We start from the raw sequence: 22835 nt of genomic DNA on the forward strand, positions 1-22835 counted from the left end.
CATGTGTATAAATTATGTAAGGAATAATTGACGACGGGCCGTTGAATTCTAAGAAAATAATGCACACCCGAGGTGTTGTGGCCGCATTACCACCTCGGGTGTGCATTCTTTTCTAGGAATTCAACGGCCCTGAGTCAATTGTTCTGCTTATAGCCTACTACGGTTACCACATCTCAAGACACTGTTCCGATGTTGTATTTCAAGACATTTGTCAGGTTTTTGTCCTTAAAACACTCTTGTGTGTGGGACTAATTTCTTACGCATCTCATCCCAAGCCTCCATTGCTAATTCCAAAACGTCATTTCAGAATTAGTAACGAAGGCTTGAGCCTTGATAGCAGAATAATACCGTTGATACAGTTATTAACGCAGTTGAGAGAGAAAGAGAGAGAGAGAGAGAGAGAGAGAGAGAGAGAGAGAGAGAAAGAGAGAGAGAGAATAAGCAGCAAATGTGAATTAGCCTACCTGATCTGTACGTCTCTAACGGCAGCAGTGTCTCTACTAGTAGCGAAACTATAAGTTTATCTCAAGAACCGCGCAGTTATTACCTCGCTGGTGAGTCATGTGTCTTACGTTGCTAATCTATTTTACTGATTAATTCGTCAGAGCAGCGCTGACCAAATGTTTCTGTGCAAGTGTGTACATTTGAAAGAGAGAGAGCGCGCGCGAAAGAGTATGCGCTTTCAGGACACAATAAAATGTATTTTGTGGCAAAAACCATGACAGTAATTTGTCGTTTTCATCCTATTGTTTACTATATTTATTTGCTTGGTCGGTGTCGTTGTGGGTTTTGTTTCTTTTGCTGTTATAGGCTGTAAGGACCTATTGAAATAACTGAAAATATTTGGCAAAGTGATACTGTAATACGGTCAAGACCTGCCTAGAACTACTTTAGTCGTGCGTTTCCCTGAAAATAATTGCACACCTTAGAACGTTGGTCGACCAATCAGATTTGAGCATTCAACAGCCCCGTAGTATCAGTATTCACAAACACTCATCGTTGACATATATTTGAACTATTAAAAAAAAAATTGATGGAAAACACGTTTTTCTGGGGTTAAATTAAATAAATGACCAGTACTTTGAATTGTTTAATACTTGTTCATCATATTTTACTTTTATTTTATATAAAAGCAGCAGAATGTAGGCTATATTACATCCAGTTTATAACAAAGCACATGAGCGTGAATCACGCTCTCAAAGGAGCCTGATAGATGATGACTAGCACTTGAGTGAGGCAGCCAGCTGTGAACTCAGTAACGACTCCTACCGATTCACTGACTGAGTGGGTCTGATTCATAAGATTTGTGATTCATAAAATTTGTTTGTGCGCAAACTGGACATTGCTGCTCACACTGTGTTCCCTGTTGCGTGCAGGAAACACTACCACGCACTCTAAATAGATGACATGACGAAGAACCACTTATAGATGCACATAAAACCTTCCTGACTAAATTTAAAATTTAAATTTAAAACTTTAAAAGGTGGGGGGTGTATCACACACAGTTTCTGCCAATCTCATGTTAATCTTGAGTACCTATAGTGTAGTAGTGCATCCTTCATATCTCCGAAAAGTCTTTAGTTTTATCATATTTATAAAAGATACATACGCTGTACCGAGTCTTTCCGAAAACAGCCGAGCGCCTGGAGGCGTGCCGTGCGAGCGGAGCACGTGCAGCTTTTGCCTAGCGATCGTCTGCAAGCTATCAATGGTCATACTCAAAAAAAAAAAAAAAAATGTCCGAAGTTTGTGAGCAATCTGAAGACTATTTTTGGTACAGAAATACTCCATTATACGTCCAACTTGTTTTTTGAAACTTGCGTTCAATCCAACTCTTTAACAGTGTAAATAAGTCAGAATGTATGAAATAGCATTAGACCCCCCCTTTAAGTTATTGTCGCATTTGCGTCTGTTTTAGTCACAGCTTGGACTCCTGTATATTCACAAAAAGCCTTACTGCAGTGGTTTCCTTTCTACCCAGTTATTCTTCTAAAGGAGATGACGTGATACATGATTTACACTGCCGTCATTTCAACATTCATCACCTCATGTACTTTCTGACAGCAAATGACAGATGGATTCCCATGATAAATGGCAACATTTCCCGTACTGAAAAAGACGGTACCCTGAGGGCATTCTTCATGCATGCTGGCAAGATCCTAAATCCAGTCGACAAACCAAAGCAGCGACTCTAATGCTGTACTAGTCTAGAGGTCAGAAGAGTGCTTGTGTTTATCTAGGGCTGATGCTCATATCCTCGACTCCTTTCATTGATCTGTTTTTGCTGCAGGCGTCTTTGTTGCGGATGACCTCACCTGAATGAAGTGGATGAAGTCATTATTAAAGCCATTAGTTGCTGCAGGGCCTCTCCACCCAGCAGGTGAGCAGGTTTTGTTTGACTTTGTTATGTGTTTCTATGTGTTGTAATGTCTCTCAGTATGAATGTCTTCAAGGTACTGACTCAGGACTTCTGTTCTCCAGGGAATTTTATTTATTGTAATACCTCAGAATAAGTGCAACATATATGTAATTGTCTATATTACCACTAGGAGTCACTGTTCCTGCAATCATCTGTGTCCTGCTAGGTTGTAAAAACCCTCCTCTGACAGTTGTGTTGACAATATAATCCACTTAAGTTATGGATATTTAGACTACAGACACTGTTCAGATGGGACAGCCATGTGGACTATATAAGGAGTAGCATGAATAGCTTCATCATTAATCCCAACAGTGCAAAAAGTGTTTTTTCTCACTTCTTTTCTCTGCATATGGTTCTGTTTTATTTCATTAGTTTATTTTCATTCAAATAGTTTAGCATAACAGTATGGAAAGGATTGATGGCTCATCCCTGGTGGCTAATATAATGTGTTTTTCTCGTTAAAAAGCAAGTATTAAAAATTAATGACGGTGCTTTATGATGCAGTTATCATGGTCAACCAAGTACTTACAGTTTAACAACATTCCTTTCATTCCACAGAGCAGATAAAAACTTGTATGACATGCATAGAACACTTGATGATTTTACCATCTTTACTTGCAAACATGTTGCAACCTCTAAATGGTCAATCCAAGAGGAGAGGATGCCTGAAAACAGATGTCTATGGTTATTTCAAGCCTTTATTTAGCATAATATGAAAGAACATCGGCACACCCTGGGGAAAAAAGGAAGTGTGGGCAAAGAGGTGTACCATACTGCAGTATATAGTAAAACAGAGTGAAGTGCTTTGCTCAGGGACTCATGCCAGTGTTCAGAAGACGTGGAGGAATTAGAACTTGCTGCCTTGTGCTACAAAGTGTCATAAGCCTTTGTTTAAATCCACACGGTTTCTTTTAACCATCGTCATGTCATCTCTCGAAGAGGATTTATGTTTTGCAAGTCGTAAACAACAATCCTCTTCTCTTTCATCGCTCTACTCTTGTTCTTCCTCTCACTTTTTTTTTCGGCTCGGTTTTATTCCTTTTATCTATTTTATTGTCATAAGCAGAGCCACACATGGTACTGTGATGAGAAACAAAGATCCATGGCAGTTTACGTGCGTGTGTGTGTGTGTGTGAGAGAGGGATGATATTTTGGCTGAATGAGACCGTCTGAACTCACTGTTCTCTTGATACAGTTCACTCCACTCCACTGTGTTTTGCAGAGCCTGGCCGTGTGGGTGATTGAGGATTGGTGTCCAGATGTGAACTATTTAAGCAGAACATTGTCCAGCATGCATAAACGTGTCTGTGTGTGTTAGATCCAGTAGCACATTCCTCATCTCTTCAATTTTTATGCAACCTCAAAAAAAAACGTACCCATAAGAAGCTCTTTTCATCTGTTTATGTGTAGGTTATGTGTCTATATTCAGGCATTGTGAAAGAACAGCTTGTGAATATCTTTCCCTCTCGCTTAATCCTTAGAGACCAAAGCAGTAATATTGATGATGTAATATACATATATAAATATATATATATATATATATATATATATATATATGCAAAATTATAATGCTGAGCTTTAAAGGTTGCAAAATTTGACCACTGTTATAATTAATACAAGTACACATGCTTTGTCATTTTTGAGAAGCTTTTCCAGCAAGGAAACATTTTTTTCCTGGAATATTCATAGACCTCAATGACCTGCCTGTGAAATACCTGAAAATGCATATTTAGAGGTCTGAGGCAGAATAGTATTGATGACCTCTATAAATTTCTTCCCGGTATTGCTAGAAAAGTATATTCTTGCGGTATGTTCAGTCACAGTTTCATATAGGCTACATTGAAAATCATTTGGAATATTTAGCTACAATTTACTAAATGGGCTCTGTTGTGTGAATAGCATTAAAATGGGTGGATAGAAAAGTATCCATTGTTGCATTTATGCATTATTTATATTGCATTATTATATATTTATAATTTAATAAATAATTTTTTAATTAATAATTTATCTATTTTGTATTTTACAACTCGAATTCTGGAAATGTTGGGATGTTTTTTAAATTTGAATAAAATGAAAACTAAAAGACTTTCAAATCCCATGAGCCAATATTTTATTTACAATAGAATATAGATAACATAACAAATGTTTAAATGGAGAAATTTTACAATTTTATCCACTAAATGAACTCATTTCAAATTTGATGCCTGCTACAGGTCTCAAAAAAGTTTGCACGGGGGCAACAAATGGCTGAAAAAGCAAGACATTTTGAAAAGATTCAGCTGGGAGAACATCTAGCAACTAATTAAGTTAATTGATATCAGGTCTATAACATGATTAGCTATAAAAGGGATGTCTTAGAGAGGCAGAGTCTCTCAGAAGTAAAGATGGGCAGAGCTGTGAAAGAGTGCGTAAAATGATTATGGAATACTTTAAAAACAATGTTCCTCAATGTCAAATTGCAAAGGCTTTGCAAATCTCATCATCTACAGTGTATAACATCATCAAAAGATTCAGAGAAACTGGAGAAATCTCTGTGCGTAAGGGACAAGGCCGAAGAACTTTATTGGATGGCCGTGGTTCTCGGGCCCTCAGAAGACACTGCATCACTCATCGGCATGATTGTGTCAATGACATTACTAAATGGGCCCAGGAATACTTCCAGAAACCACTGTCGGTAAACACAATCCGCCGTGCCATCTGCAGATGCCAACTAAAGATCTATCATGCAAAAAGGAAGCCATATGTGAACATGGTCCAGAAGCACCATTGTGTCCTGTGGGCCAAGGCTCATTTAAAATAGACTGTTTCAAAGTTGCAAGTGTTCTATGGTTAGACGAGTCCAAATTTGACATTCTTGTTGGAAACGCCACGGATGCCGTGTCCTCAGGGCTAAAGAGGAGGGAGACCTTCCAGCGTGTTATCAGCGTTCAGTTCAAAAGCCAGCATCTCTGATGGTATGGGGGTGCATAAGTGCATACGGTATGGGCAGCTTGCATGTTTTGGAAGGCATTATGAATTCTGAAGGTATATAAAGGTTTTAGAGCAACATATGCTCCCCTCCAGATGGCATCTATTTCAGGGAAGGCCTTATGTATTTCAGCAGGACAATGCAAAACCACATACTGCAGCTATTACAACAGCATGGCTTCGTCGTAGAAGATTCCGGGTGCTGAATTGGCTTGACTGCAGTCCAGATCTTTCACCTATAGAGAATAATACATCAAAGACGACCACAAACTCTTCAGCAGCTGGAAACCTATATCAGGCAAGAATGGGACCGAATTTCAACACCAAAACTCCAGAAACTCATAACCTTGATGCCCAGACGTCTTCACACTGTTTTGAAAAGAAGTGGAGATGCTACACCATGGTAAACATGTCCCTCTCCCAACTATTTTGAGACCTGTAGTAGGCATCAAATTTGAAATTAGCTTATTTTGTGCATAAAATTGTAAAATTTCTCATTTTAAACATTTATGTGAAAATGGGGGATGCTGCAGTTTGTAACTCATGGTAATTGACTCCTTTCTGTCATCTTGCACATATATTTGTGTTTAACTTCTATTCTACTCCATTGTTCTGTATCCTGACACATTTCCCCTTGTGCTTATGAGTGTAAAAGTGAGGTTTCCTCACACAGCTGAGCTTATATAAAGGTCAGACAGTCGGTGGGTGGACTATGCCGGGGTTCTGCTGTCTGCGAAAGCAATCACAATGGCTTTAGGCAACCGGGGAGGAAGTGAACACATGCTAGTGTCATCAGTCGCTCCTCCTGATGGCTTTCCTTCTCCTAAAACGTTTTTCTTATTTATGATGGGAAGGACCACACTTGGCTGGACACTGTTTCTGCGTCTTTTTTTTTTTTTTTTTTTTTTTTGAGGGGCAGGCTGATTCACTTCCTAGCGTGACGTTGTTGGGTTTTGCTCCAGACACATGGGCCAGTGATGGTTATCACAGGGCAATAGTGGAAAGCAGGACTGAGACTGTTTGCAAAGACAGAAGAGGTCTGATGGATTTTGTTACTGAGGGGATCAGCTATAAATGTCAGAGTTTTTTTTTTTTCATAGAACTCTAGGTTTTACCACAAAACAATCAGAATTATGACACCACATCTTCAAAATATCAACCATATGACTTAGTTTACTGAATGGCATATTTCTGTCTGCTGGGACCCATTTCATATTTGTGAGAAATGTCAAAGAGTTCTTGTTGTCTCCTCATCATTGTGAAATGATGAAGAATTCTCCTCCAACTGTCTCAGAGCAGCATTTGGCTGCTGTGATAACAAACATATCCTTGAAGGGAGGAGAGATACTGATTTGCGTCAAACCTGCTGGATCACATAGAATAGAAAAATATCAGCTCTTATTAAAGTGACTCAGCATACGTGCTGGCATTTTTTATGTGTAGTCTATTCTGCATATTTAGTTTATGACAACTACGGGAGCTTTAAAAAACTCATTCTGGACATTGCGTAGAAAAATTGATTTTTGAATTTCTTTGGAAAATTGGGGTTTGGTAGCATTGTTTCATAAAGTTCTTCTTCTGAAACTGTGACCTCATAAGAAATGATCAAACAGCATGCAGTTTAGTATGCCAGAAGTATGCTTTCGGCTTTAATATTTTTGAAATATTTCTGTATAGTATACTTCAAGTTAGTCACTCTGTATCTGTGCTTCTTTCACATGGACACTGAAGTTGTCTTTTCTTCTCATCTACAACACTCCCAATCTACTGACACTCTACCCTTCTGGAAAATATCACTCTTATCGTGTTACGTGAAACTTTATGTCATTTGCATTAGATTGAGTTTTCCATCTGCTTTCCAACATGCAGTGGAAAACTGCAATAAAAAGCTGGACATATTCTCATGAAATAATGGAACGCAAAGAAATGAAAAGAAAAAAAATGGACTATCACTAAAAGATGACGTGTGTAATTTCTGTGCCATTTGTGGCACCATGGAATTGTAATCTGAGTAACATCATAATATTTGATCCACCAATGGTATGGGTTTGGGCCGGGGTTACTTGTTTATCCAAGCAGTGACAGACTGGGTGAGTGTTTGAAAACAGTCACATGTGGAAAGAAATGAAACACTTGAGAATTCATTTTGTAATGCTTGCTTAACTTAACAATTTAACCAAAACCAAGATCCCCAAGTGAGGAAATGTGCACTATAACTGGATCAGGCATAACATTATGACCACTGACAGATGAAGTGAATAACACTGATTATCTCTTCATCATGGCACCTGTTAGTGGGTGGGATATATTAGGCAGCAAGTGAACAATTTGTCCTCGAAGATGATGTGTTAGAAGCAGGAAAAATGGGCAAGCGTAAGGATTTGAGCGAGTTTGACAAGAGCCAAATTGTGATGGCTAGTCAACTGGGTCAGAGCATCTCCAAAACTGCAGCTCTTGTGGGGTGTTCCTGGTCTGCAGTGGTCAGTATCTATCAAAAGTGGTCCAAGGAAGGAACAGTGGTGAACTGGCGACAGGGTCATGGGCGGCCAAGGCCCAATGATGCACGTGGGGAGCGAAGGCTGGCCCGTGTGGTCCGATCCAACAGACGAGCTACTGTAGCTCAAATTGCTCAAGAAGTTAATGCTGGTTCTGATAGAAAGGTGTCAGAATACACAGTGCATCACTTTGTTGCGGATGGGGCTGCATAGCCGCAAAGCAGTCAGGGTGCCCATGCTGACCCGTCCACTGCCAAAAGTGCAGACAGTGGGCATGTGAGCATCAGAACTGGACCACGGAGCAATGGAAGAAGATGGCCTGGTCTGATGAATCACATTTTCTTTTACATCACGTGGATGGCCGGGTGTGTATGCGTCACTTACCTGGGGAACACATGGCACCAGGATGCACTATGGGAAGAAGGCAAGCCGGCAGAGGCAGTGTGATGCTTTGGGCAATGTTCTGCTGGGAAACCTTGGGTCCTGCCATGTGGATTTTACTTTGACACGTACCACCTACCTAAGCATTGTTACAGACCATGTGGCCTCTTTCAGCAGAATAATGTGCCCTGCCACAAAGAAAAAATGGTTCAGGAATGTTTTGAGGAGCACAACAACAAGTTTGAGGTGTTGACTTGGCCTCCAAATTCCCTAGATCTCAATCCAATTGAGCATCTGTGGGATGTGCTGAACAAACTTACAGGACTTAAAGGATCTGCTGCTAACATCTTGGTGCCAGATACCACAGCACACCTTCAGGGGTCTAGTGGAGTCCATGCCTCAACGGGTCAGGGCTGTTTTGGCAGCAAAACCATCACAATATTAGGAAGGTGGTCATAATGTTATGCCTGATCGGTGTATATTGGTACAAAGTAAAAAGGATCACAAAACAAATAAGCATCAATTACAGAAGCCAAATGTTATGTTTCAACTGACCTTTAGGCTTGACATCTTTAAAAACCTGAGCTACAGTTTTGAACTTGTTTGTCAGTTTGAGTTTGGCACATCTATGTAGGATTAGCTCATATCTTATATCTGAATGACGACAGAATGAGCTCATCATTTGTGACAGGTAGCACTCCTCATCATTTCATCTGTGGGCTGCTTTTTCAGTGACATGAAGGAGATGAACTCCTGCTTCCAGACTCTTTCCACTCACTCCAAAGCAGAGCTACGTGGACTGTTTCCTAGGCAACAGCACCAAACATCAGATGACAGTATGTCTGAGTGTATATTACAGTTTAGTGACGTGCCAAGAAACTGCTCTGTTGAGGCAAAAACATTCTTGGGCTCAGAATGAAAAATTAGTCAGGGTAAACGTTATCTTTCTACGCCAGTTCCTTGGAATGTTAATTTCATATCATACAAAGGAGGAGAAAAGGAAATCTAACATTTCACTGTCACTTACTGTGTTTAATATTAACTGCCTTTGTTATTATAGATCATCAGGGTTTTTTCTTAGAAAAATCCAGACTCAGTTTCAGCAGACAAAACGTGGAGAAATAGCTCAACTCTGTGTGATCATGACGTACCTTTCATTACACAATCTGTTGGTATAACACCCCATTCATTTTCAGGTCATCCCTAATTGCACCCGAGGAGTTATATCAGTTTCTTGGCTTCATAAAATGTTGCAGCCTGCCTGGTCTTGACGTTTGATTTGTTGTACATGGCAGTGATCTCAAAAGCATAGTATTATTCCCTGACAGTTTGGTATTAACTTTATAGCCACACAGATTCTATGACTTAAAAGTCTACTCAAACATTACATAGTAAAGTACCGTACTTTACTTGAATGTTTACATGATAGTTTTACTTCCGATCTAGTACATTTCAGTGACAAGTATTGTATTTGGCTTAAACCTAAAACTAATAAAACATGCTTGAACTTGTACACTTACTTTGTTCAACGAGTGAACAAATTGTGCAGTAAGAAGCGTCAGTGTTGATAGATGTCAAGAGAAACTGCCACCAGAAATGATTGACACAATAGAAAAACACCAAGCATTCAAACACCTACTGATAAACTGAATTAACTAAAGGGGGAAATAAAATTAAACTAAACTTTGTATTTTAATTTGAATTGCAGTGTAAATGTCAAATAATGAATTGATTTAACTCTTTTAATTTGGTAAAATCTACCTTCCATAAGTACTTGTAGTCAGCTACAAATGTGTTATTTCACATCAGTTGTAATTACATCTTATGTTTGAGTTGCATTTTATTTTTTGAGCATAATCTTTCATTTGCAATGTATTTTTTCTTTTTCTTTTCCTCTCTCTACCACTAGGAGTTGTTGAACAAACATAAAGCTTTTTTTATTACACTGCAAAAGAGTGTTTGTTTTGAAAATGAAGCTGAAACATTTGTCAAACATTTTGGATAAACATAATTTGACCTCAGTTTCTTTCCCATTTCAGTTATGCAAGTAATTACTGCTAAATTTCAGTGTGTCCAACTACAGTTACACTCACAATTATATTTCTGGATCTTTGATAACCCTTACAAAAAAAGGTTATTCAAGTGTGCTATTAGTATACTTCTTTTAAGCAATAAATAAATAAATAAAATAAGAAAGTATACTTTCAGTCTGCTTTTTATGTACTAATCAGGAATATACTTAAAATTACATTTACACAGGTATACTTGACTTATACTGACAGAAAAGTCTATTTAGCCTATACTTGAACTAAATCTTTTGATATAAATATACTTAAAAGTATAATTAAGTTCTAATTATATTCCAAGTATACTTGGCTTGTAGTTGTGTTTGCTCTTTTGATTGAGGAGCCTATTAAATATTTTTCTTAGTTTTACATACTGTCTTATAAACTTACATTGTTTGAAAATATTAAGAAATAAAGAACTTACAAAGTAGCAGTATAAAACTACTAAACTTCTGAGAGTGTACTTCAAAGTGCACTTTCATAAACAGGGGCGCACATAACTTTTTTGGTCTGGTTCTCAAGGGAGCACCTGGAGATGTTGCTTGGTACTCACACTTTGCTCTCCTCACTATCTTCTTTTCTCTCGAACATGGTAGATGATAATGATGTTTTTTATTTATTTTATTTTATTAACATTAATGACACAGACAACAGGAAGAATATTAGGCTGCTGTCACTTTAAGACAGAATGCACGCATGGACTGAATATACTGACACACATCCGGTTTCTTTCTCAACTGTTCGCTAATGACATAACCGAGAGAATACTTGCCGAGACAGGTATTTTGACATGATTTTGTGTGTGTGTCCGTTCAAGCGAAAGTAAACGCGAAAGAGGAATCAATTCGGTGTTTGAGCGCTGTCTGAAACGCGCCTCTCTCGCTCTTTCTCTCTGCGTGCGCGCGCTTCGGGTGTGGCACAGATAACGAGAAGGTGCTTACTGCAGAGCAAATAGGTGGAGCTTACGTTAGCCCCCCCTCGCTGGACGTCTAGCAAGGGGGAGCTAACGTCCAGCGAGGAGGAGCGAATGTACAACCACACCCTAACCCTACCCACAACTCTATCTCTCCACCCCACTGGACGTCCAGAGAGGAGGAGCTGGCCATCATAGACTCTACAGTGAGTACCACTTGCAGATAACAGCTCGTGAGTCCCGATTTGTTGGTACTCAAAAATGTTGTCCCCAAAATGAGTCCCCAAAAATGTTGGTACTCAAAAGCGCTTCCCTCCATGTTTTCTGGTGCACACATCGTTTATTTTTACCGCGCACCTGCGCACCACTTATGTGCACCCCTGTTCATAAACTAAAAATTAAGTTTGTACTAGTAAACTATCTGTATACCTATAAGTCACTTGTAATATACTTGCAGTACAAACAAAAAACGTAAACTAGTACTCAACATTGACTACGGTTACATTTAAAGTATACTAAACTTTTATACACTAAAAAGTGGGCCAATTTAGTCCCAAGTAGTATTGAAATAGTACACTTACAAGTATACTACTAGTACATTGATATTAGTATACATAATAAATAGAGTATGCAAATATAGAGTTCAAGTATATAAAATATACTTGAAAATATTTAATAAAATATAACTTTATATATAATAAAATAATTTAAGTTGAAGTAAACTTAATTTTTGTAAGGAAAAGTTTCAGGGGCAAATCTCTTTTATGGCGCATCTGTTTTGGAATCTGTTTCCATCAAATTTACTGCTCGATTTGAGGCTTCCTTGTTGTTTTGACATTACAAGAACAGTAACTATACAGTGCGGCCTAATCCAGCACAGGTGGACACTGGCAAAATCATCTCAGATAGAGATACGATCATAACTGTGGCAGACATTAGAGAGAAAAATGTGAGCGTACAGTGTTACAAACTTCATTTGGGTTAAGCTCAGTCAATATAGTTTGTCAATAACAGGCTGTGTTCCCAATAGATACATTATGTTTGTAGTAAATGAATACAGCCTCCAAAATCTAAAAAGAACTCTAGTCTGTCTGGTGGTAAATCAAACTCGGCGGGGCATCACAGTTGTGATTATGAAGTGCTGTCCACATCTGAAAGACTAATGGTATTTACTAATGGTCTTGGTCAGTGGTCTTTTAACAAATCTGCTGTGTAAATCACATCAGCGCCAGATGTTAAAATGGACTCATGTTTATACATTATGCGATCACTCAGCATCTCAGATATCATATTTAGACAACCTCAGCTGCATCTGGAGAACATTTAGCATATATCTACTGTACTTAGTGTTTTTTGGGATCCTGTTTGATAGATATGATTTTACTGTTGCTGGAACTATTCTTAAATGTTTCTACTTGACTAAGAAGCTTTGGCAAACAAGAGAAGAAAATTGATTAAGGTGTTTATAAAAAAGGAGGCATTATTTGAAATAGCAGTCACTGGAACAAGAATCATGTTGAAACACTTTCCAGTTATTCTCTTAGGATTGGCCATTACGTAACAGTGGTGACGGTGGAGCTCTCCATGTGATCACTGACCAGTGTGGAACATTTTTTCTTTTCAAGCCTCTACCCAAAACTCATTTGAAATGTCATTAGCAATGAAAACATAAAGGTGCTGTAAGCTATTTTTTGGAATACCACACATAAAATGTTCCTACCTGACAGATGATCATCCTGAGAAATTACAGGACAATTCCAGGCTCAGCAGCAAAAAAAAAAAAAAAAAAAAAGTCATTAGAGCAGCCTGCACTTTTTCAGCCGGTCAGAAACAGTCTCTTGCTTGGGAATAATTGTGTGCATATGCATTTGATGTCTTTGAAAGTGCAGGATTTTGGAAAGAAGTGTTGCTGAAATTAGCAAAGTGGCAGAAATAAGTAATGTCTAAAATTATTTTAAGACTCAACTAGTTCTACTTAAGTAAATCTACTCATAATAGACTTTATAACATGACTGATGTAATGTTTTTTCCCCCCAACAGTGCTGAGGTACATTAGGGAAATGGTTTGTGTAAGTCAAGATTAAGTTTATAGATAAATGCCTTGTGTAACTCAAGATTAAGAATACAGAAAAAATATGGGAAGACTTTAGACAGATTATCTACACTGAAATATTGATTCGTAGTGAGCAAAAAGATACATTACATGTTCGTGTTCAGATCATGAACAAAGTTTACACAGAAATATAGTAGTCTATATTTGATATTGATGTGTTTTGGTATAGAATAAAAAGGATTGTGGGGCTATATTGAAGAACTCCAATCCATCACCACAAAATAGCATCTAAGCTTTGCAGATAAAAGGCAGACAAAAGGTGGTTGTTATATAACTCTATTTGACTAATGTTTGCAGGTGCAGGAGGCAAAAGGTTTGGCACAAGATGTGCCCTTAGATTTATACCCAGTAGAGCCATTGATGTCTCTCACGCAGTAAATTATTGAAATGCTAGGTCATGATACTAGGTGTGTTGTCTGAAGTACCGATGTGGCCAACAACAGTGGAAAAGTGGTCAATGTCACGGACAATTTTTGACATTTTAAGATAGTAGTTCAATTACAATGAATCAAAAACCATTTTGTGAATATTATCTGACTTGACCCATTTTGAGGGCTTTGTTTAACCATCCCTCCAGAGTTGATATGGGTCAGACAGTCAGAGGACACCAAATCACAAGCAGGTGCTTGGAGTCTGCAAATACTGTGCTGTGTCACAAATACTTCATCTAGGAGGCCAAGGAAAAATTAAAAGCCTCTCGTTGTTTCTTTTAGCATGTGTTTGTGCACCTGGTTGCCAAGAATTTCCTTATTTCTATCACTTCACACACCAGAGCTTGCTAGAAAACCATTGTACGTTCACAAAAATGTCAAGTGAGAAGTTAATTATAGTTCAATAGCCATGCAAATAACTTCCTCAGCAGTTCATGAACATGGTGTTGTCATACACATGTATACAGTACTTTATTTCCCTAGTTGAATTGTAGTACATGCACAAACTCTACACTACAGTTCAAATATTTGGGGTTGGCAAGATTTTTTTTATGTTTTAAAAAGAAGTCTCTAATGCTCACCAAGGCTGAATTTATTTGATAAAAAGCACAGCAAAACAGTAATATTGTAAATATAATTAAAATGTAATTTATTCCTGTGATGGCAAAGCTGAATTTTCAGCATCGTTACTCCAGTCTTCAGTGTCACATGACCCTTCAGAAATCATTCTAATGCTGATTTCATGTATTCTAGCTGAATAAGAGTATTGTTTTCATTAATTTAAAAATAAATAAATCAATCAAAAAATTGGTAGTGTACATATGTGTAGGATTATTTTAAGAACATAAACCAGAATGACTATTTAGCAATAAGAATGGAAGCAATGAATTTAGGCAGACTTGGAGTGTCAGGCTGTAACCATTTACTGTAAATCTTAATGTACATAATGTTTTTACAAAACATCATTCAATAAATCTGAATTGGCACAGAAACGGATGATAAGAACCACTGAAAGGATACAAAATGACTAATACATTTGTCTTTATGAAAATAAACACAAAACATACAGTTTAAACCGTGTCGAATAGCACTTCAAAAATATTTTTAGATTCAAGCTACATTTGAAGTCTACCAGCATTCTGTCTACAAAACATTATGAATTCATACCAATGCATGTTTAAGCCAATTAAAATACAATACAGATCCAATATCCAAAGGCACGAGATACGACTAAAACTATAGGCTTTAAAAAAAGAATATAGAGTATATACCAATAAGACATGGTCACAAAAGCGAACACTACAAAGCTCAAGTCAAATAACTACTCACACTCACATAGATATTACAAATGTACAAATTGACACTTTTTAAGGTAACTGTCATTGATACAGAATCTGGAAAAAAGCATTATGACTACTGAAATATCACGTTTCTTTCTGCTCAAACAATTGAACACCAAAGATTGAATATTGTATACAAAATGGTATTTGCACATATCTGAAACAACATCCAACAAACGAATCAACCCATGCTATATTGATTTTTTTTTTTTTCCCCATATGTCTTTTTTGCACGGAAAACATGCAAGTAGCACAAAGAGCAATCTGGGACAGACAGCCAATATTGTCTTATGGATAAATGCGTCACTACAAACTCTCAGACTATGAAGTAATTGAGTTCTAGCAACAGTCGTGGTTGCAAAAATGGAGAGAGTGAGATAGGTGGGAGACCATCTCAAGGGAAATGACATCAGAGAATGATATTGCAGCCTAGTTTTTGTTACACAATGTGATTTCTTTCGCTGTCTGTACACTAACAATTCATATGAACTGTTTATCGAAGGGTACATGCCTTACGTTATTCACTCGACCAACCCCCGTCCTCTATTCATTATCTTCAGTCATTCATCTCATTGTCCACTGCAGTATAAAATGTTTTAATTCACATAATTTCATTTTAGAACATGTGAATCATCTAAAACAATATTGCACAAAGTCTAATAAAATGTTTGTTCCCTACAAAATCATGTTGGAATGGAGCAGCTTCGAGACTGATTGCCAGGTGCAATATCACATGGAGGAAGCGGATTTGTACGCAAGATACACGATCATTACAATCACCAAACAAAACAAATGCTACATATTCCAAAGTTGCAATCAAGTTACATCTTCAATCAAGGCTCATGCCATAGTCACAAGATGTTCATAAACTTTGTTTGGGAGACTGTTAGGCACATACAACTATGGCATCAAGTTATGGAGAAAAATTCCATAGTATAATTCCAACAGCAATAAAATGGGAAAGGCTATGGAAATATCACCTTCCACTCTATTAAATTGTGACCCATTTCTTCCATATATGTCACAATCAAACGAAGAATGTTAAACCAAAAGAATTCACGTACAGCTCTTTCAGTCGAATTGATGAGTGGTTCGGAGAGCTGGGCAAGAGGCACAGTTTACAAAATTTTAGCAGCATTACACATACAGCAGAAAAGAGGGCTAGGAAAACAGAGCTACTCTTCACATATACACTCATTCAAAACAACACACTAAAGCACATTAGATTAGTCACCATCTACGCACAACAACCCATTAACAAGGTTTCATGGTTGTTTTGTGCCAGTCAGGTTCAGTGTTTTGTTTCCGCTCTGAACACACATGGAAGAAGTAACAACAGTCTTTCACATTTTTAGGAACGGTCCTCCGAGTGTCGAAGCTTCCCAGTTTATAACAGGTTTGTTTACAGTCAGAAGGGGCAGTTTGCTATAGTTAAGGCGCAGACATGAAATTGGAGAAAAGAAGTAAAATAATAAAAAGAGATCAGTCATAGTTGAACGTAATGCTAAAAACAAAACAAAAAACATCACATTTATACAATTAGATTTTTTTTCCGACAGACTGCCATAAAGTGGTTAAAAAAATTATATAATAAAAAAATAATTAAATTAAGAAAATGTTCCATGGAACAAATTCATTATAATCACAGATATTAATGGGTTACTAATAAGTCACATTTTTTGATTCAAGTTTTTGTTTTTTAATTTACAACCGGGATGTTCTTTCATAAAGATCTGCATGTAAATCCAAATCAAATGTGATATTAAAACACATGGAACAAACAAAACAACAAATGACTGTTTACTGACTGACTGTTTGCTTCACCGAATCATTATTTTCCTGTTTATCACTGTAAAGCTGCTTTGAAACAATCGGTATTGTATGAAGCGCTATATAAATAAAGGTGACTTGATTTGACTTAAATTTCAAATCAGAATGAACAAATATCAAAAGGCATTATACTTTTTGATTATGTAACATATCAGATCTGTAAGCTGTTAAAACGTAACGAGACGTCAACAAAAGAAGTACTGAGTGTGCAACAGGACTGTTATTATACAGGTTTAAATGTATGGAACGTTTTCACTCAATTGTAATTGACACAAGTCTTTTCTTCTTTCTTCCCCCTCTCTCCTTCTCTCCCTCATCTTCCTCTGGGTCTTGTAGAGAGGTAACAGCGGCCGTGGACTTCGTATGGTCCCCTGGTGCGCCCTCCCCTCCGTGCCCTGATCTAGGGTTTGGGGTTTGGGAAGGAGGTGCAGAAGTGTGGTTGTCATAGTTCATGGTAGAGGAAACTTGAGAGATAACTGGTGTTTGGACTGAGGAAGAGGAGGAAGAAGCTTCAAAGGTCTGCTCACTCATTTCAAAGTGTCCCAGCCCTTCTTCCTCTTGCATGTGACTCAGGTAGTCTGGGAGGAGGAACTCACTAGGGCAACAAAGGGAGAGAAGCGCCAATGTTCAGAAAATCATCATTGCCATCAATACTAACTTAACATAAGATAAAACTGACAAGTTTAATGATATTTACAATCATCTTTCCCAATCTTAGTAGCTTCATTGACTTTTTAGCATAAAAGCTCAAACTTCTTTATGAAAAAGGCTAAAACACAAAAAATGGGCAAAGTTATTGCTTTCAGTCTCCTCTGTGAAGCCACAATCAGAGGATGTCAAACCACTCAGGCGCAAGTTCAAAAAGTTACTGGTCAAAAAACAAAAAGTAGGTTCAAAACAAAAGAGTAAGTTTTTATGATTAACCCAAGATTCTGTTCCAAGTTTGGTATATGAGTCTAAGATTCTTTGGATTTTCTTTTCCCCCCTTGAACACTGAACAGCCAGTCCTAGCATGTTCATGTCTAGCAATAAAGTTTGGCAAAATGTCCTCTGGCAAAAACACTCCAGCTATCTAAACGAAAAGTCAAAATTCAAGCTTCAAAACTAGATTGAGGATTGTGGCTTGGCAGAAAAAGTGATATAGCAAGTAATCACAATTCAAACACTAATAGCTTAATCCATGAATAGGATTTAGATACTAATGACATCATTTCCTATTTCTTCACAGTAAGTTGTTGCAGTCTCGACACTATGATTTCCGAATTCTTTAGCACAAACTTTAAAGCAAAATATTGCCAGGTATTCATTTTTTAAAGTATTCAAAATCATTTAAAAAAATATCATGTGAGATATCTAACCCAGTTAGCACTTTCCAATTTGTACTTGTTTGCTCATCTTAAAATGAAAAGTCCATCAAAGATCTCTGAAAAGTATGGCCGCAATGCCGACTGTTTCTCGTAATCAGAATAAATAAAACTTCATCGGGATACACTACACGACCACTCCCTCTCTTAATAAGCACACGGCAGAGCCAAACTATTGCCTCACCACTGTAGCTTTCATAGACACTGTTTATTTGTGCCTGACAAAGATGAATAGACCACAGAGATCCTAAAAGCGAGAGGGCTTAAATCAAATAAACAGTTGGATGAAATAAGGGAGTCTACGTGTAGCAGGAGCTCAATGCATAAAGGCACCTGACTCCTTTCCCTCTGCTTTAATGAAGGGCTATCGTCATGAAGATTACCTCAGAAGAACGTCTCTTACAGTCTCCTCAAAAATATAGACAGTGATTCCACTTGGCTTTTTTGAGAACTTCACTTAAAAAACCTATTCAGCTGATGTAGGATTGATTTCCCTGCCGGCTCCAAATGTTTACATCGCACTGCTTCTTTTCCTAACGCACAGTCCAACTCTCACTACTTCCAAAATGGAATCAAAGCCATGGTTATTTCATTTAGAAAATACTTGTTTTCAAACAGGAAAGTCACTTAGTTGGTTTTCTATGGAGATCACATCTCCAGAGAAAGAGAAATACACGTGCAATTTTAAGAATAGAAGGCAAGAGAAACTGAAGGGTGTGCCCATGTGTTAAAGCTATTCAGAAATAAATAAACATTATATTATACTTGGCATAATACTGATCAGGACAGTCAATAGAGGAGATTTCAGTTATTTCCTGAAAGCTCTATTCAGTAATTAATAACGTTCTTCCAAATAAAACACAATGGAACTGGGCGTTAGCCTGGACTGGGGTAAACCTGTTGTAACTCAGCAGGAAAGACATTTAATCTGATAGAAGCATTTTGTCACTCACAGCTCAACGAGAAAAGCCTGTCATCTTCAGGGGTCTATGAAAATACACAATGTTTCATCTCTAATAGTTAATAAAGTTCAATTAGTTAACATTGGTTAATGTATTAGGTATCATTAACTAACAATAAGCAACAATTATTACAGAATTTATTAATCAAGGTTACTGTTAATTTATAAATATGCTATTGGTCATTTTTAATTAATGTATGTTGATAATACATAAACGGATTTTAATTTATATAACTTAAAGTGTACAATTCAAGTTATATAAATTAACATTAGTTTATGTATTGTAAACAGACATTAATACTGTTCAAAAGTTTGAGGACAGTTTTTTCTTTTCAAGAAATTAATCATTTTATGCAGCAAGGATGCATAAACTGATCAAAAGTGACAGTAAAAACTTTTACATTGTTACCAAAAAATATATATTTTAAAATTCAGTTTTGTGTCTGATTTATTAGTTTCCACAAAAATATTAAGCAGCACAACTGTTTTCAACATTGATAATAATAAGTAATAATTCTTGAGCACCAAATCAGCATACTAAAATAATTTCTGAAGGATCATGTGACACTGAAGACTGAAAGTTCAATTTTGACTTATTTTGACAAGAAAAATAAAATAGTTATTTTAAATTGTAATAATTTTTCACAATATTACAGTTTTTACCGTATTTAATCAAATAAATGCAGCCTTGTTGAACAATTTTTTTTTTCAAAATTATTGAAAAAATAAAATAATAAATGCTATAAAAGTAACAATCACTGTTAATTCGTGACACCTAATGCATTACCTGTTGTCAACGAATTGAACCTTATTGTAAAGTGTTTCACCTAATACACATTGCTCAATACAATTAAATTATTTCTCCCCCCAATTCAAAAACGCATCTGCTACCTTAACATGAGATGAACGGCCGACCGTACAAAACTAAATTTGTACTTCTACATATTTTCTTAAAATGTTCAGCTCCTCCTCACCTGGTCTGGAAGTAGTTTGCTAGTTCTGACGCCTCATGGTTGAGACTCCTCAGGTGTACGATTAAATTGCCGGAGTTGGTAAACATGGCGCCGCACGTTTTGCACTCGTAAATCCGAGGCTTGCGGATGATGTGGCGAGACACCCTCATGTGGTGCTTATATTCACCGAAGGAAGTGAAAGTGGCGCTACAGATCTGGCACCGGAAACAGCGTTTACCTTCGTGCTTCAGCCGGTGCATCTTCAGGGAGTAAGCCCGCGTAAACTTTTTCCCGCAGCGGTCACACTGGAATGGCTTAATACCTGTAGAGGGAAGCCATGAAAGATTACTGTCTACCATATCAGAAAACAGGAGATAATTCGCAAATAAAGATGATAATGAAGTTCAGTGAGACTGAAAGGACCATAACAAGAATGTCTGTTTTAGTTTGTTTGCTAACTGCTAAATAAAATAAAACACAAAATTACCAAACACATTGTCCTACTTGTGCAAATAAGTCAGGATGTTTATTATGAAGGTTCACTCCACCAAAGCGTCACGTTAGGCACGTTGGCCAAATAACCCACAACTAAATCAATTGCATAAAAACGCTTTCACCAGTCCATAACTAATAACTGTGATGAGGAGTTCTGTTTGGATAATCGACAGCAAACAAGACGCCACCTCTGTGTAAACTAACAAGTCGATTAGGGTGAATCATGTTGTACTCTTCTGCAAACAAGAAGTTTATGTAATACAGAGCCCGACATTAAGCCTTTCCAGGATCTTGTCTGAAAGCTTAACTCAGCTGTCTTAAAACATTTTAACAATAGAGCTTCAGTACATTAATCATTAGAAAAATGGGATGTGACCAGTGCTTCATTTGTAAATGAATAATTGCCGGATCCAAAGCAACAATTAAAAGGTGCTGTGATCGACGCTGACTACACAACTTCAGTTTTCCCGGAACATAAAATGATGTCATTAAACGGTGGTAGCACAACTAAATAAGAGCATCCGTCACAAGTTTCTGCACGGCCCTAACTACAGCCTAGTGTATTATTCTGTCACATATATGTTGAGATCAAATATCATTTAGTTGATCAGTGATATCCTCTCTTACCAATGACGACATTGCCTCTTCCATTACATTGATTTCTGAATGATCTAACTCCCGTTGCTCGTGTCTCCCGCTATCCTGATTAGTATTAGCAGAATTGTCCAGGGGTGCAGTTCCATCTTCTCGGGATCTCTTGTGATCCGAAACACCATCAGCTTGACTCACGGATATGAAAAATGAAAATATACTTGACTGTCTTTTTGACATTTTGGCGACATTAACGTATTTTTAATAAAATAAGTTGTCAGGTAGCCTATATACACTTTCCGCTGCTCACAGCGCAAAACAAACCCATGCACGCTCTGTCTTACACGCACATGCACTGTCACCATGCAATGCACTTGTTAATAACGCAAAATTCCAAAATCTGACATTTTCCGGAATAGGATCCGGCAGGATTCAGCTCAAATTAAGCACTGGATGAGGCATCAGGAATATAAAGAGAATAGTGTTTGAAGAAAAAAAAAAAAAATTCTCTTTGGATTCACATGCACTGTCCCTGTCCATGTGGAATCCTGTAATAGCAGAGGCTCTCTCACCAGAGTGGATGAGCATGTGCTGCTTGAGATTCTGTATTCGAGTGAAGCGGACGCCACATGTAGGGCACTGGAAGGGCCGTTCAGGACCGTTGAGTCCTGGGCGGTTGGAGGGACTGATGTACAGGTGGTATGGGTACTGGACATTCTCTAGCCTGGAGAAAAAGCAACAAGAAAAGAAGAAAAGAGACTGACTAATTAGATGAGCCAGTTGCACACTGACTGTTGGTACACTGTTAAAAATAAATGTAATTTTACAGGCAATGGTCTGTCATTATACAATGAAATACTTGTTGTTTTACAGATATTTGCTGTTATTTAAATAATCAGTAATATACCGTACAACACAATGCATTCTGGGTAATATCTGTTGTTTTCGATAAAGTAGCCTACAGCATTATAACGTGAATTAGCAGCGCTCAAAGTCGACACTCAGAGTCTGTGTCCCAAATCACACCCTATACCCTCATTCACTTTTCCCTACATTAGTTTACTAATAAAGTCCACTTGAGACAGTGAATTACACTGATGAAAACCTGCTGTTAACAAGCAGAATCAGTGAAGGGAAGAGAAACACAAGAACTACAGCTGACTTCAGCCACAGCCTTGGATGAACTCAACTGAAGATGAAAGAGTAAATGAAAAGTTTCAAGATCTTATTTAACAACTCCACAAACAGCCTTACCAGCTTCACTTATTACTAACCAGACTGACTTTATTTCTGTCAGACGTCTACAGAAGTTCTTATTGAGAATTACCAGAGGTTTATATATTGAAGTTTTATTGTTTTATTTGATGTTACCATTGTGGTGGTCAGTGTTTGCTTTGGTTGGGCTCTTGACTCTTGATCAGTTTTTCTTTGTCTGTTGTAACTGTGTGTTTAAGGTACATGTGTTATAAAAAAAAAAAAAAAAAAAAAAGAAAGAAAGAAAACGTGATCAGATGAC

The 22835-nt window shown here is 37.4% G+C and overlaps 1 protein-coding gene and 1 long non-coding RNA gene across 4 annotated transcripts in view; one reads left to right on the forward strand and one right to left on the reverse strand.

The window, feature by feature from the left end:
* The window catches only part of LOC127513051 (uncharacterized), a 27088-nt gene continuing 4253 nt past the window's right edge, over positions 1-22835 (forward strand). The window contains exons 1-2 of the long non-coding RNA XR_007930312.1: positions 1-2213; positions 2291-2380. This is a non-coding gene — a long non-coding RNA (uncharacterized LOC127513051). The remainder of the gene's footprint in view (positions 2214-2290; positions 2381-22835) is intronic.
* The window catches only part of zbtb44 (zinc finger and BTB domain containing 44), a 17476-nt gene continuing 9333 nt past the window's right edge, over positions 14693-22835 (reverse strand). For 2 of the 3 annotated variants that reach the window (XM_051894519.1, XM_051894518.1), the window contains exons 4-6: positions 21892-22043; positions 20255-20555; positions 14693-17550 (exon numbers count right to left, since the gene is read on the reverse strand). In XM_051894519.1, the coding sequence (XP_051750479.1) occupies positions 17208-17550; positions 20255-20555; positions 21892-22043 (796 nt within the window). In that variant the 3' untranslated portion in view covers positions 14693-17207. The remainder of the gene's footprint in view (positions 17551-20254; positions 20556-21891; positions 22044-22835) is intronic. The other variant, XM_051894520.1, reaches the window with a different exon arrangement.

Source organism: Ctenopharyngodon idella, chromosome 5, assembly GCF_019924925.1.
Source record: "Ctenopharyngodon idella isolate HZGC_01 chromosome 5, HZGC01, whole genome shotgun sequence".
Taxonomy (NCBI): Eukaryota; Metazoa; Chordata; class Actinopteri; order Cypriniformes; family Xenocyprididae; genus Ctenopharyngodon; species Ctenopharyngodon idella.